This window comes from Schistocerca gregaria, chromosome 3 (genome assembly GCF_023897955.1).
Source record: "Schistocerca gregaria isolate iqSchGreg1 chromosome 3, iqSchGreg1.2, whole genome shotgun sequence".
NCBI classification, from domain to species: domain Eukaryota; kingdom Metazoa; phylum Arthropoda; class Insecta; order Orthoptera; family Acrididae; genus Schistocerca; species Schistocerca gregaria.
The window spans coordinates 699,136,683-699,152,704 of record NC_064922.1 but is presented as its reverse complement, the minus strand read 5'-3'; the positions used below and the strand labels follow the sequence as shown (position 1 = coordinate 699,152,704).

Sequence of the window (16,022 nt, the reverse complement as noted above, 5' to 3'; positions counted from 1 at the left end):
TTCTTTTGGACTACTTTGGTCGTAGTGATTTCTTCTGCTTCTGGATGTTCTGAACACCAGATTCTGAAGATGCAGTGCTGTCCGCTGGTTCCGCCTTGCCTGGGTTATTCCATCATTGTACTGGTTATCAGACATTAGGTAGATTTTGCAGGAGTGTTGGTCTGTGTTTAAACTGTCACTAGTATGAGTTGCCATCCGGTTAAGTGAATACAACTCCTGGCTGCCTGTCTCATCGTTTACAAAGTTGAGCGACTTCCCCGGGTGTATCCTTGTAGCACTGTCTAAGGCCCACTTCTCTCTTGATTTGGTCAGATTATAATGATTGTTTTTTTTTTAAATTAATTTTGAATTATTACTGTTTGGGCCTTCAGCTGACAAAGAGTTTCAATTTCTTGTTAGTAAGGTCTTCAGCCATGAGTGTAACTTGTCTTCAGAAATTTTAATTAGACAAAATATCTTAACACTGAAATGTTGATGATTGTTCCTTAACTATCTCTCGTAGTTGTTGTAGTCTTCAATCCTGAGACTGGTTTGAAGCAGCTCTCCATGCTACTCTATCCTGTGCAAGCTTCTTCATCTCCCAGTAGCTACTGCAGCCTACATCCTTCTGAATCTGCTTTGTGTATTCATCTCTTGGTCCCCCTCTACGATTTTTACCCTCCACACTGCCCTCCAATACTAAATTGGTGATCCCTCAATGTCTCAGAACATGTCCTACCAATCGATCAATCGATCCCTTCTTCTAGTCAAGTTGTGCCACATGCTCCTCTTCTCCCCAATTCTATTCAATACCTCCTCATTAGTTATGTTATCTACCCATCTAATCTTCAGCATTCTTCTGTAGCACCGCATTTCAAAAGCTTCTATTCTCTTCTTGTCTGAACTATTTATCGTCCACGTTTCACTTCCATACATGGCTACAATCCATACAAATACTTTCAGAAAAGACTTACTGACAGTTAAATCAATACTCGATGTTAACAAATTTCTCTTTTTCAGAAACACTTTCCTTGCTATTGCCAGCCTACATTTTATATCCTCTCTACTTCAACCATCATCAGTTATTTTGCTCCCCAAATAGCAAAACTCCTTTACTACTTTAAGTGTCTCATTTCCTAATCTAATTCCCTCAGCATCACCTGACTTAATTCGACTACATTCCATTATCCTCGTTTTGCTTTTGTTGATGTTCATCTTGTACCCTCCTTTCAAGACACTGTCCATTCTGTTTAGTTGCTCTTCCAAGTCCGTTGCTGTTTAATTGCTTCTCAAAAATTTGCTATCCAGTCCTTCAGCTGTGAAGCTGTTTTTTTGCGTTATTACTATTGGGGCCTTTGGCTCACAAATAATTTGTATTTCTTGTCAAAAAGGCCTTCAGCCATGAGCGCAATTTTTAATTAGATATTGTCTCTTAACAGTGAAATTTTGATGATTGTATTTTTTTAAAAATATTTTAGTATCTCTTGGAGAAGTTTAATTGGTTCTTAAGTATTTGTTATCCAGGCCTTCAGGTGTCAAATTGTTTATAGAGTTATTACTATTGGGGCCTCCAGCTGACAAATAATTTGAATTTCTGATCAATAAGGCCTTCAGCCATGAGTGCAACTTGCTTAATTTTTTTTTAATTTGTCGTTATGTCCTAACACTCAAATTTGATAATCGTTCCTTATTGTCAACCTTATTTGCAATTGCTTCCAAATAAAGTGTACATGATTTAAAAAGAAACTACAAAGGAAAGTCACACTGCCAAAATTCCACATTGGTACATGTATGATACTAACTAGTGCATACTCTCCTACCATGAAACCAAAGAAGTTTAACAAGTGATATCAGTAAACCTCCTATGAAACGGAAGTGACATCTCTGATTAATGTTAAATTACTACTTCTGATTCAAACCACTATTGTACATGTGGAGCAGATATGACCTCTTAGAGGCACTCCAGAAGTTCTGCTACCACTACTAGCAGCTACATCAAGAGGGAGGAGGGAAATGGTACAAAGGAGAAGAATGGCACAGTGAAGCAATCCAGTTCCTCCTGGAGCTACACACAACCCTCTGTGTTCATTAAGGTCATGGGGTACGCTATTGCAAATATGGGAAGACACTGAATGGTGCCTAGAAAGCAAAAAAATTACATGCTCCCTGCTCTGTGCCTCTGAACTTCTCCCGACTGAAATCTTCATCATCGAAAATTTCACCTACTGCCCCGCTAGACCCAACTTTTCCCTTTCCCTGTACCAATTAAGCCCTACTCAAAATAAATGTATCAGTGTGGGACAATTACTACAGAGACTGCCAGTACCTACTTATCGTGCTGGGAATCTCCTCATCAGTCAACTGCTCAGCTGTGGGTCCTGATCACGGTAGGTGGAGCTCATGTCTGCTACTGATGGAAAATATTTTCAAATCTCACCCTCACCATACTTTTGCATACAGGTCTATAACAACAATATAGCTTAAGCAAACAATTGACATGAAGAATCTAAGCATTTATTGGGCTAAGATTAATTTAAATATGTCACATAAATGGTTGAAATAAAGTGAAAAATGTTTATTATGGTAACTATTGGAGTCCAAATGTATGACTGTAGATACATATTCTCAGTTCCTTGCACAAGTCTTCAGAAATAGCTGTGATGCAGAGTTTGTAGACTTAGCTTTCTAAATGGAAGAGGAGTGTATCACACTTCATGCCCATAGCTGGAGTTTCCTCACATGTGACATCACCAGAGCATTGACTATTGGCCTTATGACAACCCAACATACAGGATGCCAAATGAGTATTGCACCAACCTTGCTACATGACACCATCAACAGCAGCAGCAAAGGCACAATTTATACATGCCCATCCAGCCATCAAAGCATACGTCATTCAGTCAAGCCTTTTGGCCTCTGTGCAGCCAGATGATCCATCAATTAACTATCCACTGAGGAGCCATTATTTGTTTGTTATTTGCTAATCGCATGTTGACTTCTGGAACAGACTGCAATGTTAAGTTGCCCCTTGTAGTTTTAGCCACCATTGTTGAGCCATCAGCAGCTGAAGTTTCTCGTAGTACTTGTGTGAGACACAACCACCCTAGTGATATTGCTCATGTCAGAGTTTTGGGCTTCTTGCTGTGAGCAGTGTGCTGCCACCACTTCACTTGCGTAGTCCAGAGGTGGATTCCACACCGCACTGGCACGATGTGAGCACATTCTTTGCTCCAACTATGTACTAAATGTCCTATGTACTAAATTGTTAACAAAAGAGTTCAACTCAGCTACTGTCATCTTGCTAACTAGAAACTGAAACTAACAACCACTGTTCAATGCCCACATTCTGCATTGGAAACAGCTGTGCCATCATACAAACAGAAGAATGTCATCCCACCCCTCCACCAGTGGTCATACACACTCAATGTGTTACAGTTCTAATTACTGCTTACTTTCAATTAGAGAGTTATATATTACCTTTATAGCTGATCTCAGTCCTTCACCCACTGACTGAACAAGATGGAACAGTGGTTAATACACCGAATTCACATTTACAATGCATCTCCATCCAAACACCAGGATTTACGTTTTAGATGGTTTCCTTGAATCACATAAGGCAGATGCTGGGTTTGTCTCTTTGAAAAGGAACTCACTTTTATTGCCCACAATTTTTATGGCCTTGTCAACATGACAATTAATCTGGATTTCAGTCTTTCTGTTCACTGACTGATTTTTCATTTCACTTAATTAATTCTTCTCAATTATTCAACTCAAGTGTATCACTGGGAAAAGTCAATAAAGAGTGGAGGCATAATGGCTGGCTATTTCTTATCTGCAAGTGATGAAATTTCTAGTACTTTTGGCAAAAACTTAATGTTGAAAGGAGTATCTGAGCGAGCTGCTCCTTTTTTCTGAACTTTCCCAACAAATCCCTCTAGCCTTCCAGAAGACGAAATTTACAAAATCTGAAAACTAGATTAAGTATTTTCCACTTTAAGTGTTTCTGTCAACAGTACTTCCATATTTAGGTAATTTTTGTCAAACCATTCTGTCTCCATGTAATTATCTAACCTCTATTCAGATTTTCATGTTCACCACATAATCCAAGCTTCTGACATCCTATGTTCCAATTAATAGTACATTAGCACTGTTTATTCTCCTGTTGGTAACCCACAGCTGATAATAAATCAAAATGTAATATAGCTAATGTTCACAGTATTTTTCACAGGAATTGGCTACCATGAGACAATTTTAGAAGACTGCATCTGCTTGGATACGCTCCCAATGCTTTTAGTGAAGAGATTTCTATTGTGGTGTATATGACCACTTCAAAGGCTCAGTAGGAAAGAAGCCCAAAAATAAACAAACCATACGACGGCAACCCATTTGTATGATTTACTCAACTACAGAATGGTTTCCTATAATAAGAACATATTAATAACTGAACAGCTTCAAAAGGTATATTCAGACAGGCTTCAAAGACGACAACCAAAGTGTGTTAAAAAAAAGAAACTTTTTATAAAGTGAAAATTTATTTTAGTGACATGAAATGTAAGAGACCTAGGCAATTCTTGCAAATGCAGCTCATACACTCACAAACACTGTCTCTCGCTGCCTGACACAGGCTTTCTATTTCAGAAAAAGGCCTTCTGGCTGAAAGCTCACATAGTTAATAGTCTTTTATTGTGCCTGTCTGCAACTCAACATCGCTGCTATATAGTAAGTAACAATATATCCTTTCCATAATACTGTCAAAGTACAAAATCAGGTACAACAAAAAGAATCAAGAAATTAAGAAAAAGTTTAAAGCTGGATGATTAAAGAATATAATAGATAAAAATATATATAAATGTAATGACCATATAGGAAGAACATAATAATAGAAATTTGCACTACAAATAATTAAATATCTACAACATGGAAAAAGATGTTTGGAACACTCATGAAGAGATGTCACACACACACACACACACACACACACACACACACACACACACACACACACACCCTTCTTTTGAGGCTACTATTATGGACTTGAGCACTAGTCCTTGTATCACAAATCTGCAGCTGCCATAAAATATAACATTGATTCAAATACTTTGGCCAAGTGAGAGAGACAGTGACATACATTCTGGAATCTTCATCTTGCATGAAAATAACTCGCTGTAGTTTGCTATCACTCCATACTCAGAGTAACCAAATAAGATTGTGAGAGACTGTCAACAGAATTAACTGACAGCTTCAAATATTAAACTTGTGGATCATCTTGCTGCTATCAGACAGTACCAGATGCCAGTATCAACTCTGAAATTCACTCCCCCCTTTCATTTTCAAGATTACTGTGAACAAGATACTTGTTAAACTGGTAGTATATGTTTTCTCCAGTTATCTGCAATATACAATTACTGAATAAACTCAGAATACTATGAGGTAGTCAACGCAAGGTCAACTCTCATATGAATTTTCTTATGATGAGACAATTATTTAATGCCTGCATTTCTGTTCAATTTCTCCATTATGTTCTCCATCTTTTTTCTTAATACAACAACTTTTCTGTTTCAAGTGTACGAGTATTTACCAAATTATGTACAGTTATGGCGTGTTTCTGTTTTTATTTGTTTTTTTACCCTCCATCTCCATTTCATCCCAGCCTCCTTATTATTTATCCTTCTGTTTCTTTCCATATTATCTTGCCTTCTATCAAGTTCACTCACCAGTTTACAGTTTATCCACAAATGACAACTGATCACTATTGAATTTGCTCTTATGTCAACCTCCTTTGAACCTGTCTGAATGCTCATAAGATATTTGTGACTTTTTGCTACCTAGTCACTCTCACTTTCCAACCGATCATCAACTTAAAAATTATGAATGCGTAAAATTATGATTATTATCTCAAAGTTTCTGTCATGTTGCTGATAAGTAACAATTCTTGTGATATAAATAAAAAAAATACGAATGGTTTCTGCTGCCTTGAGAGTAAATTATAATTACTGTGGCTTAAATTTAAAAAAATATGCTGAAAAACACTGCATAAACAAGGAAAGTACTTACATCCTTCAGGAAAGCTTGGTTCTCAGAATTTGTGGTGGAACGTTCAGCACTCTGTATTCTTTGCAATTCTTCTTGCCTGCTTTTTGTAGTTGTATGTCGTATCAGAGATGATTTTTCTACCAATCCCTTACGGCCTAATACAGAAATGGAAAAAGCACATTTTAAAAATTATGAAAGAAAGAAAATCTATGTTATTGCACTGTGGGTGCTCCATTATTTTACAGAACAGTAAACAAATAACCTTTAACTATGCTTGTGATTCCCTTTTAACTTCTGGATATTTCATGCTACAAGTATTATAAGTTCCCTTTAAGAACCAAACTGATTGTGGTTTTCTGTCATAGCAAGAGAAGTAGACCTTCTCTGTAAAACACTTGGCAAAGTAACCCGTTCTGTATAGAAATAACAACAATTTTATGCAGGGACACAAAAATGCATCATTTTTATGACATGGTATAATATGTACACAATTACAACAGTTAATTTTTTGTCAAAAATATAGCCAGATTAAAGTTTTTTTCAACAAAACTTACGGTCTTAGAACATTTTGAAGTACATAGTATTAAGAGATAGAAAAAAAAATTATTTTTTTATGAGAATACGAAAAATTCAGACAAAAACAAGATCAATAAACATTTTCATGGGATACTGGACAAAACACTATTTTATGCTAGTTCAGAGGTTTATCACATTTTACCTTTAGGAAAAGGACCAAATGGCTGTGCCTTTTCTTTGGGCTTGGTGACAGTGGCAGCTGCCGTTCCAGGGCTACCGCTTCTAGGACTAGAAGAACTTTTTGATCCTGAAACAAATAATATTGTAAAATGTTTTCTTGTAATAAGCAGATTTAGCAAAAGAGTTAAATATAAATAAGTACAACTAAGTAAAAAACATTGTTACAACAAATACCAAAAACTGTCTCTTGGAACTAACAGTGACAAACTAGGCACAAACTTTCTTGCACAGACCCTTGACATCATAATGTTCATAATGTTTATTTCCTCTGGCATATTTTCTAACCTAAAACCAACAAGTCATATCAAACATAACATGTAGATGTATATCTTATTAGTATTCCTTCCTGAAACATATCTATCATTTTCTCCACTAAGCCTGTAATTTTTATCTCATGTATTGAAACAAATCCTCCTATACTCATTATCATACTGTTCAGATTTTAAGTATGTCTGCAACCCATTTAAATGTTATATAATTCATACCCCTGTGACAGTCATCAGTTCGAAACTTATTCTACGCAATCTTATGCTGCTGCTTTGCTACGTGTATCTGCCTCATTAGTGGAAGGAATTGCATTATCAAAGAGATAATGTTCATGAGATTGTCTATACTATTTATCAAGGGAATCCAACTTCTTGCTATTGGCTGGATGATGGAGCTGACAGTAAATGTGAAAGTGCATACAGAAATAGTCTACACAACAAACATACATTACCATGAGGATTATTTTGAACCTCTTCCTAGATAGTACCTGAAACTGAATTTGTTGTGACTCTTCATTTTATGTTAGTTGATGTGTTCTAAACGTTTCTGTAATTTAAAAGCTCACTACTCAGCATCATTCTTTAACACTTCTATCTGAATCATTCTAATATATCCTGTGTTACATTAACCTTACAATTGCTATTTTTGGTAACTTTTGTATTTCATTTTTAGCATTTAGTTATGTTCAGGATTTATTTTATATAGTAGAAATTTTGCACAAACCAAAGAAGCCACTGAACATGCTGGAGGTCTGGGCTGCAATGCCATTCAGCTCCGAACTGACATTGGAGAAGAAGTCTCTGCCTGCAGTGCGGCCTAGATCAGGCTGAACCAATAAGTTGTTTGGACCACCTCCTGGCTGTCCAGTAGCTGTCTGGATATTTCCTTGCTGCTGCTGTTGCTGTTGGTGCTGCTGTTGTTGGTTGGGCTGTGAATGTATGTTATATGAAAACGTTGCAATACAGTTTACATCTGGTACGTCAGCTATTTTCTTTATTTACCCAGAAAGACTAGGGCCATAAATCTGTTTTTATATAAAATATGTATAATAAGCAGTCATTTTAAATTAACTATAACAACAAAATATCATGCAATACTACTTTTGTTGAGCAGTTAATATTTAATAATATGTCCTGGCTAAATAAATGTTGGGACAATGGACAAATATACAAACTGCCACAGGCTGTGAAAATGGCTAAAAATGTGAAGACTGTCTATGCTTTTTCCAAGTTGGAGGGTATGAAGCAATCTGTTTGGAAGGAGATATAGCTGGCGTATGGTGTTAGAGTAGTTAAGTTATCATTCCACAGATTTCGAGGAGCAGCAGCTGATTTAAAACTCAAAGCTGACTTAGCAGGAGCATAGGTGGAATTAGAATATTTGAGAGCTGCAGCTGGCAGTAGTAAGATTAGAAGTAGAACAGATGACTGGACCCTGGTTCAACTGCAAGATCAGGCAACAGATACAAGAAATGCTGTTAGCCTCATAACTTTCATCTACATAACTACATCTTCAGTGCTCTGGAGGCTGTGGACAAAGGAAATCCAATGAATAGAGGGACAATCTGATGAGACAGGCAACAAACCACAAGTAAGGTTAATAGTGGTCAGGAGCCTACAGAGTAGTCATACGAGGGAGTATCTGAACTAAACAGAAATCCCTGTGCAGTGAAATAAGATACAAACTTATTAGGAACAGGTTTAGAATCTGAATTTACATACTGGCTATATTGTAAAATATTTTGCTTCCAATCAGTGACTGTTGTCAAAGAATTTCATCAGAGAGCAAATGTACTGTGGGCTGTTGTTGGTATGCACAACTGTTTACAAAGCAGTCTACATGAGATTCTACATTATCCTTACTACACACACTTCTGTGCAACATAAATTTTTTTCTTCATTGCTAATTTACCCAAGAATATGTTGCCATAAGATACCAGTGAATGAAAACAGGAAAGATAATTCAACTTTCTGATATATTCAATGTCTAAAATCTGATATATGAACTGTAGAAGCTGCAGAGCTTGGATGTTTAAGTTCTGAAACATGTGACTTCTAGTTCAGGTTCTCACTGATACAACCACCCACAAATTTAAAATATATATTTGACAATAATGTGAAAATATTTTCCACTGTTTAAAGCATATATTTCATTTAATGATATACCCTCCTGTATTATTTCTGATGGTGTGTTCAGGACTCACACAGTACTGAATTGCATGTATTGAGTTTTATATAAATTCAGTGACAGTCTGTTTGCACAGATCCAGCCAATAATTAAAAAAAATATTTACATTTCATCTGCTGAAGTGACTCACTTAGGCTTGATTAGATTTCATTGTAACACTAGCATCATCAATAAAGGCACCTTTTTCTGTTTTTAGACTGTACAACGTAAAATCATGTACATGTAACAAAAAGAAAAGCAGATCCAATGTCTGTCCCTGTGATACACACGTAGTGATTATTCAAATTCTGAAGAAACTGTTTCATTGTGTACACTCCTTGGGTTTCTTAATACAACACTCTGAATCCATTTAGTTAGATAGGATGAAATCCAGCTTGTTGTAACTGACAATTTTGAAAGTTTTTACAACACAACTTTTATTTACGTGAGTCTACATGGAAATGACTGAATAACAGCAATAAGTTACAATCACAAAGCCAGAAAGAATTTCCTACTAGAGGCAACAAAAGATAACTTCTAAGTTCCCCACAAGAGTCCGAGGTAACACACATACACTTAATTCCAAGTCCTATTCTGATGGCGAAGATGTAGTCTTCTGTGGAGACATCCTAGAGGTCGGTATTCAATGTGAACTGACGTCCAGTGCTGGTTCTAGCCTTTAAATAGTATTGGCCAGCCAATCATATGTCGGTGTAGTAATACTTCCTGCAGGCCATCTCGAACTCCTTCTGCAGGAAGTAGTACACGGAATGTCTGTTTCCAAAACAGCCAATGTTTACCATTGCTTACGCCTTGGGCATAGACAACCTCAGTCTTGTGTGGTCTTAGATGTGTTGCCGGCTCGCAGGGGCTACCTTGGAGACGGCATAACACAGCTACTAACAGTAACTCTGATGTCATAATATTTCAACTTCTCTGCTGTAAATTACACAGTCAAGTTCTATAACAAGTCAAAGAATATAAAAATTGTCAATATTTCATCATTTCAGTTCCACATCATCTGACTTGTGAATTGAAAAATTGCATGTACTGTGAAGAGACACTTTTGAATTCCTAGTTGAGACTGACTAATATTATGAGGGAGGACCCAAAAATAATCAGAATTGTAATGCTGTGCACTGTGTACTTGTAACAACAGGTTGGGCCACAAGAGGGCTGTTGCAAGACCTCTCCCAGGTAATTCCACCAGGAGGTGTCATCAAAATGTGGCTAGCGTGGTTACTCTGGCAGTTCTGTGAACATGAATACAGTGCAGAAGTTACAAGAGAAAATGGCTACGCAGTGGAAACTGTTGTGATGATGCAAACAGCTTACAAAGAACATGCTCTTAGTAAAACTCAAGTGTGCATGTGGTTTTCCTGGTTTAAGAATGGAAAAATAGTCTGTGAAGACCAGTCCCATTCTGCTTACCCTTCAACAGCTCAAAGTGAGGACAACATCAGAAAAATCCTTGATCTGATCAACAAAGATTGATGCAGGACAATTAACCAACTTGCGGACTTATCCAGGTTGTCCTGGAGCTCAATTCAGTCCATTTTGACTCTTGATTGAGGATGCAAAGAGGGGCAGCAAAGTTCATGCTGACACTTGTCACTGGAGATCTACATCTATCTACATCTACATCCGTACTCCGCAAGCCACCTGACGGTGTGTGGCGGAGGGTACCCTGAGTACCTCTATCGGTTCTCCCTTCTATTCCAGTCTCGTATTGTACGTGGAAAGAAGGATTGTCGGTATGCTTCTGTGTGGGCTCTAATCTCTCTGATTTTATCCTCATGGTCTCTTCGCGAGATATACGTAGGAGGGAGCAATATACTGCTTGACTCTTCGGTGAAGGTATGTTCTCGAAACTTCAACAAAAGCCCGTACCGAGCTACTGAGCGTCTCTCCTGCAGAGTCTTCCACTGGAGTTTATCTATCATCTCCGTAACGCTTTCGCAATTACTAAATGATCCTGTAACGAAGCGCGCTGCTCTCCGTTGGATCTTCTCTATCTCTTCTATCAACCCTACCTGGTGCGGATCCCACACTGCTGAGCAGTATTCAAGCATTGGGCGAACAAGCGTACTGTAACCTACTTCCTTTGTTGTCGGATTGCATTTCCTTAGGATTCTTCCAATGAATCTCAGTCTGGCATCTGCTTTACCGACGATCAACTTTATATGATCATTCCATTTTAAATCACTCCTAATGCGTACTCCCAGATAATTTATGGAATTAACTGCTTCCAGTTGCTGACCTGCTATTTTGTAGCTAAATGATAAGGGACCTATCTTTCTATGTATTCGCATCACATTACACTTCGCTACATTGAGATTCAATTGCCATTCCGTGCACCATGCGTCAATTCGCTGCAGATCCTCCTGCATTTCAGTACAATTTTCCATTGTTGCAACCTCTCGATACACCACAGCATCATCTGCAAAAAGCCTCAGTGAACTTCCGATGTCATCCACCAGGTCATTTATGTATATTGTGAATAGCAACGGTCCTATGACACTCCCCTGCGGCACACCTGAAATCACTCTTACTTCGGAAGACTTCTCTCCATTGAGAATGACGTGCTGCGTTCTGTTATCTAGGAACTCCTCAATCCAATCACACAATTGATCTGATAGTCCGTATGCTCTTACTTTGTTCATTAAACGACTATGGGGAACTGTGTCAAACGCCTTGCGGAAGTCAAGAAACACGGCATCTACCTGTGAACCCGTGTCTAAGGCCCTCTGAGTGTTCAAGCCTGTCACAGAATAGGCAACAAGGCATACTGCTATGGGTATGATCCAGATAGTTAACAACAGTCACAACAATGGAAGTCAACTGGCTCACCTGATCCAAAAAGAATTCGGCAGGTGAAATCAAATACAAAGATGACATCAACCTGTTCTTGCACTCAGAATTTGTCCCTCAAAATCAGATATTAAATCAACCATTATATATGGAGGTTATAAAAAGGTTTCACAGAAGTTTGGAGCAAAAACATCCCACTATGTGGAAGTCTGGCAAGCAGTTCCTGCATCACAGCGATATAACCGTGTACAGAGCCCTCAGTGCTCACCAGTTTTTGGCCTCAACAAAGACAACTACCTTGACCTATGAGCACTATTTGCCAGATTTAGCTCCCCCAGACTTCTTCCTGTTCCTGACAATGAAAAGAGACTTGGAAGTTAAGTGTTTTGCTGATACTGAATATGTACAACACGTCACAAAGGTGCTAGCAGACATCAAAGAGAATGAATTAAAAAGGTGCCTCCAACACTGGCATGAACATTTGGACAAGTGAATTAACGCTAATGAACAGCACTTTACAGAAGATTAATGTTGATTTGAAAAACAATAAAGAAAATGCTTTCTACAAGGAAATGCAGGTTATTTTTGGGTTATCCTTCATATTGTTAGAGAAGTGTCTTTTGGTCTTGCATACACAATTTTTCCTGTACCTTTGAAGAGATAAGCAGCAACACTGGTCAGTAATTTTTAATATCAATCTTGCTGCTATTTTTTCCAAATGGAGCTGACATCAACACCTATCAGTCTGTCTTGAAACATCTTCCATGACACTTATGTGTTGAATTTGTGACTGAAAGCATTCCATATTAGTAAAGAACAAAATTTTAGTAATAAACCTGAGACATTAGCAACTCCATGAGAGCTTTTAATTTTGAGGGAGTTAATTACACTCTTAATTTCTTTGGCAGATAATAAGAGTAATCGTAATTTGCCTCAGTGTATGAGGCATTGCTTCTTGTATATATCCAATTTGTTTATCTCTTGAACTATCCACACCAATCCTCAGAGCTATTTCAAACCAGTAATTATTAAACATGTTGTCTATCTGACTGCCATAATTATATCATTTGGCTGTTTCCTTTAACAACAAACACAATACTTTCCTTAACTGATTTCCCGGTTTTTCTTCCCAGTATTGCCCATTTAGATTTACCTTTTACTATCTAAATTACTGTTTTCGTATGTTATTTTACCTTTTTTTAATTTTTCATCACTTTCTTTAAAACAGTAAAATCAGTTCTATTTCTCTTTTTGTCTTTGCCATTCCATAAAAATTCATTTCCTTGCACGTGATATTATGATCCCTTATGCAACCTAGTACTTAGCTGATGTCTTAGTAGTGCCATACTTAGCTGACTGAAATCCATTTATAAATATATTAATTTGAGACTGATATATGGCACATCATTCCACTCAGCTTCCTGTAAGGCTGCCTTGAAACTTTCTGTTGGCTGTTCATTAATTACTCCATTCCCATGATACTACTTCATTTTAATCAGATTAGTTGTTTATTGTAGCCAGTCATGCTTCACGGTCAGAAAGACTATTCCCTACTGGGTGATCACCCACAGACGTGCGTTTACTAGAGTACTGCTTTCCTATGTAATTCTGGTGAGAAAATTAACAGCAGAACACATTATGAGCCTTAAGTTGTTCTTTTTATTTGAATCTCTCAGAAAATTAATATTGAAATCCCCAAAGACTATCACTTGTTTTCTTTTGACTGTTAACTCAGTTTCTAGTAATAATATCTGACAGTTTTCCAGTCAGGATCTATTCACTGTAACAAGTAAAAATTACTATTCTGGTAGCAACAATTCACAAGCACAAGCTTTAAATTGCTGATGTACACAGAAACTACGGAGGTCCATAGACCGGTACTGCGTTACACATGACAACTCCTTCTTTCTCCATATTTTCCCTTCAAAAACTGGGTCACAGCTTTACAGTCCTCTGTGTTTAACATTCCTGTAATTCTGTGATTTTCAGACAGGCAAACTACACTAAGACCGTGACTACCCGACACACTATAATCTGGCAGACCTGGCAGTCTGTGATGCATCAGGAAATCATCTTTGGTACAGTTGACAGTGCAATCTGAGATCTTCAAGAAACATCGGAACCATTCATGTGGCATCTCATCAGTAGCTATTGTCTGCCTCACTGAATGTAGTCTCGCCAAGACAAATCTGTTGCATTGTTAGCTTCTAATTGGTATCAACAGTTCTTTATTCAGTAGACCTAAATTTACAGTACTCTACATTTGCATGAGTGTTGTGAGATTCAATTTTATAGTTTTTTTGATAAAGTCAGTGTATTACATCAAAATTCCACTACTTATACACTGAAGATCCAAAGAAACTGATACACCTGCCTAATATCATGTAGGGCCCCGCGAGCATTCAGAAGTGCCACAACTCGATGTGGCATGAACTCGACTAATGTCTAAAGTAGTGAGGGAGGGAACTGGCACAATGAGTCCTACAGGGTTGTCCATAAACCTGTAAGAGTATGAGGGGGTGGTGATCGCCTCTGAACAGCACACTGCAAGGCATCCCAGGTATGCTCAATAATGTAAATGTCTGGGGAGTTTACTGGCCAGCGGAAGTATTTAAACTTAGAAGGATGTTCCTAGGGCCACTCTGTAGCAGTTCTGGACGTGTGGGGTGTCGCATTGTCCTGCTGGAAATGCCCAATTCCGTTGCAATGCACAATGGACATGAATGGATTCAGGTGATCAGACAGGACACTTATGTATGTGTCACCTGTCAAGAATCATATCTAGATGTATCAGAGGCCCCATACCACTCCAACTGCACATGCCCCACACCATCACAGGGCCTCCACCAGCTTGGGCAGTCTCCTGCTGACAAGCAGGGTCCATGGATTCACAAGGTCGTCTCAATACCCGTACATGTCCATCAGCTCCATAAAATTTGAGACTTGTCTGGCCAGGCAAAATGTTTCCAATCATTAACAGTCCAATGTCAATGTCGATGGACCCAGGTAAGGCATAAAGCTTTGTGTCATGCACTCATCAAGGGTACACGAGTGGACTTTCAGCTCTGATAGCTCATATTGATGACGTTTTGTTGAATGGTTCAGATGTTAACACTTGTTGATGGCCCAGCATTGAAGTCTGCAGCAATTTACCAAAGGGTCGCACTGGAATCTCTTGAAGGAATCTCTTCTGTTGTCATTGGTCTCATTCTTCCAGGATCTTTTTCCAGCCACAGGGATTCAGAGATTTGATGGTTTACTGGGCTCCTGAGAATCACGGTACATTCGTGAAATGGTCATATGGGAAAATCCCCACTTCATTGCTATCTCATACATGCTGTGTCCCATTCCTCATGCGTCGACTATAACACCACGTTCAGACTTACTTAAATCTTGATAACCTGCCATTGTAGCTGCGGTAACTGATCTAACACCTGTGCCAGACACTTGTTGTCTTATATAGGCATTGCCGACCACAGCCCTGTATTCTGCCTGTTTACGTATCTCTGTATTTGACTATGCATGCTTGTACCAGTTGTTTTGGCATTTCAGTGTATGACTATTAAATAGCCTATAGTACAGTAAAAGTTTTATACATACTGTGAATATATTTTCCAAACAGAGCAAAAGTATGCCTAAAACAGCAAAATGCAAACATTTGATGTTCAAACTCCACTATAAACTGGACGTCATTAGAAGACTGGAGAAAGATGAGAAGTGAAACATTATTATGAGTGAATTTAATATTGCATGTTCAGCTATTGGGTGATCAAAAAGTCAGCATAAATTTGAAAACTTAATAAACCACGGAATAATGTAGATAGAGAGGTAAAAATTGACACACATGCTTGGAATGACATGGGGCTTTATTAGGGGAAATAAATAAATAAATATGTAAGTTCACAAAATATCCGACAGATGCCAAAATTCAAAGCCACGGGTTGTTTAGACGACAGACCCGTAGTGGCCAACCTAGCACAAAGTGTAATGCTGCTGAGACAGTTCAGGAA

The 16,022-nt window shown here is 38.0% G+C and overlaps 1 protein-coding gene across 18 annotated transcripts in view; it reads right to left on the bottom strand.

Annotated features, from left to right (window-relative positions):
* The window catches only part of LOC126354708 (MAP kinase-activating death domain protein), a 684,767-nt gene that overhangs the window by 268,764 nt on the left and 399,981 nt on the right, over positions 1-16,022 (bottom strand). For all 18 annotated transcript variants that reach the window (XM_050004532.1, XM_050004534.1, XM_050004547.1 and 15 more), the window contains 3 exons: positions 7,759-7,963; positions 6,731-6,835; positions 6,034-6,167 (listed from right to left, as the gene is read on the bottom strand). In XM_050004532.1, the coding sequence (XP_049860489.1) occupies positions 6,034-6,167; positions 6,731-6,835; positions 7,759-7,963 (444 nt within the window). The remainder of the gene's footprint in view (positions 1-6,033; positions 6,168-6,730; positions 6,836-7,758; positions 7,964-16,022) is intronic.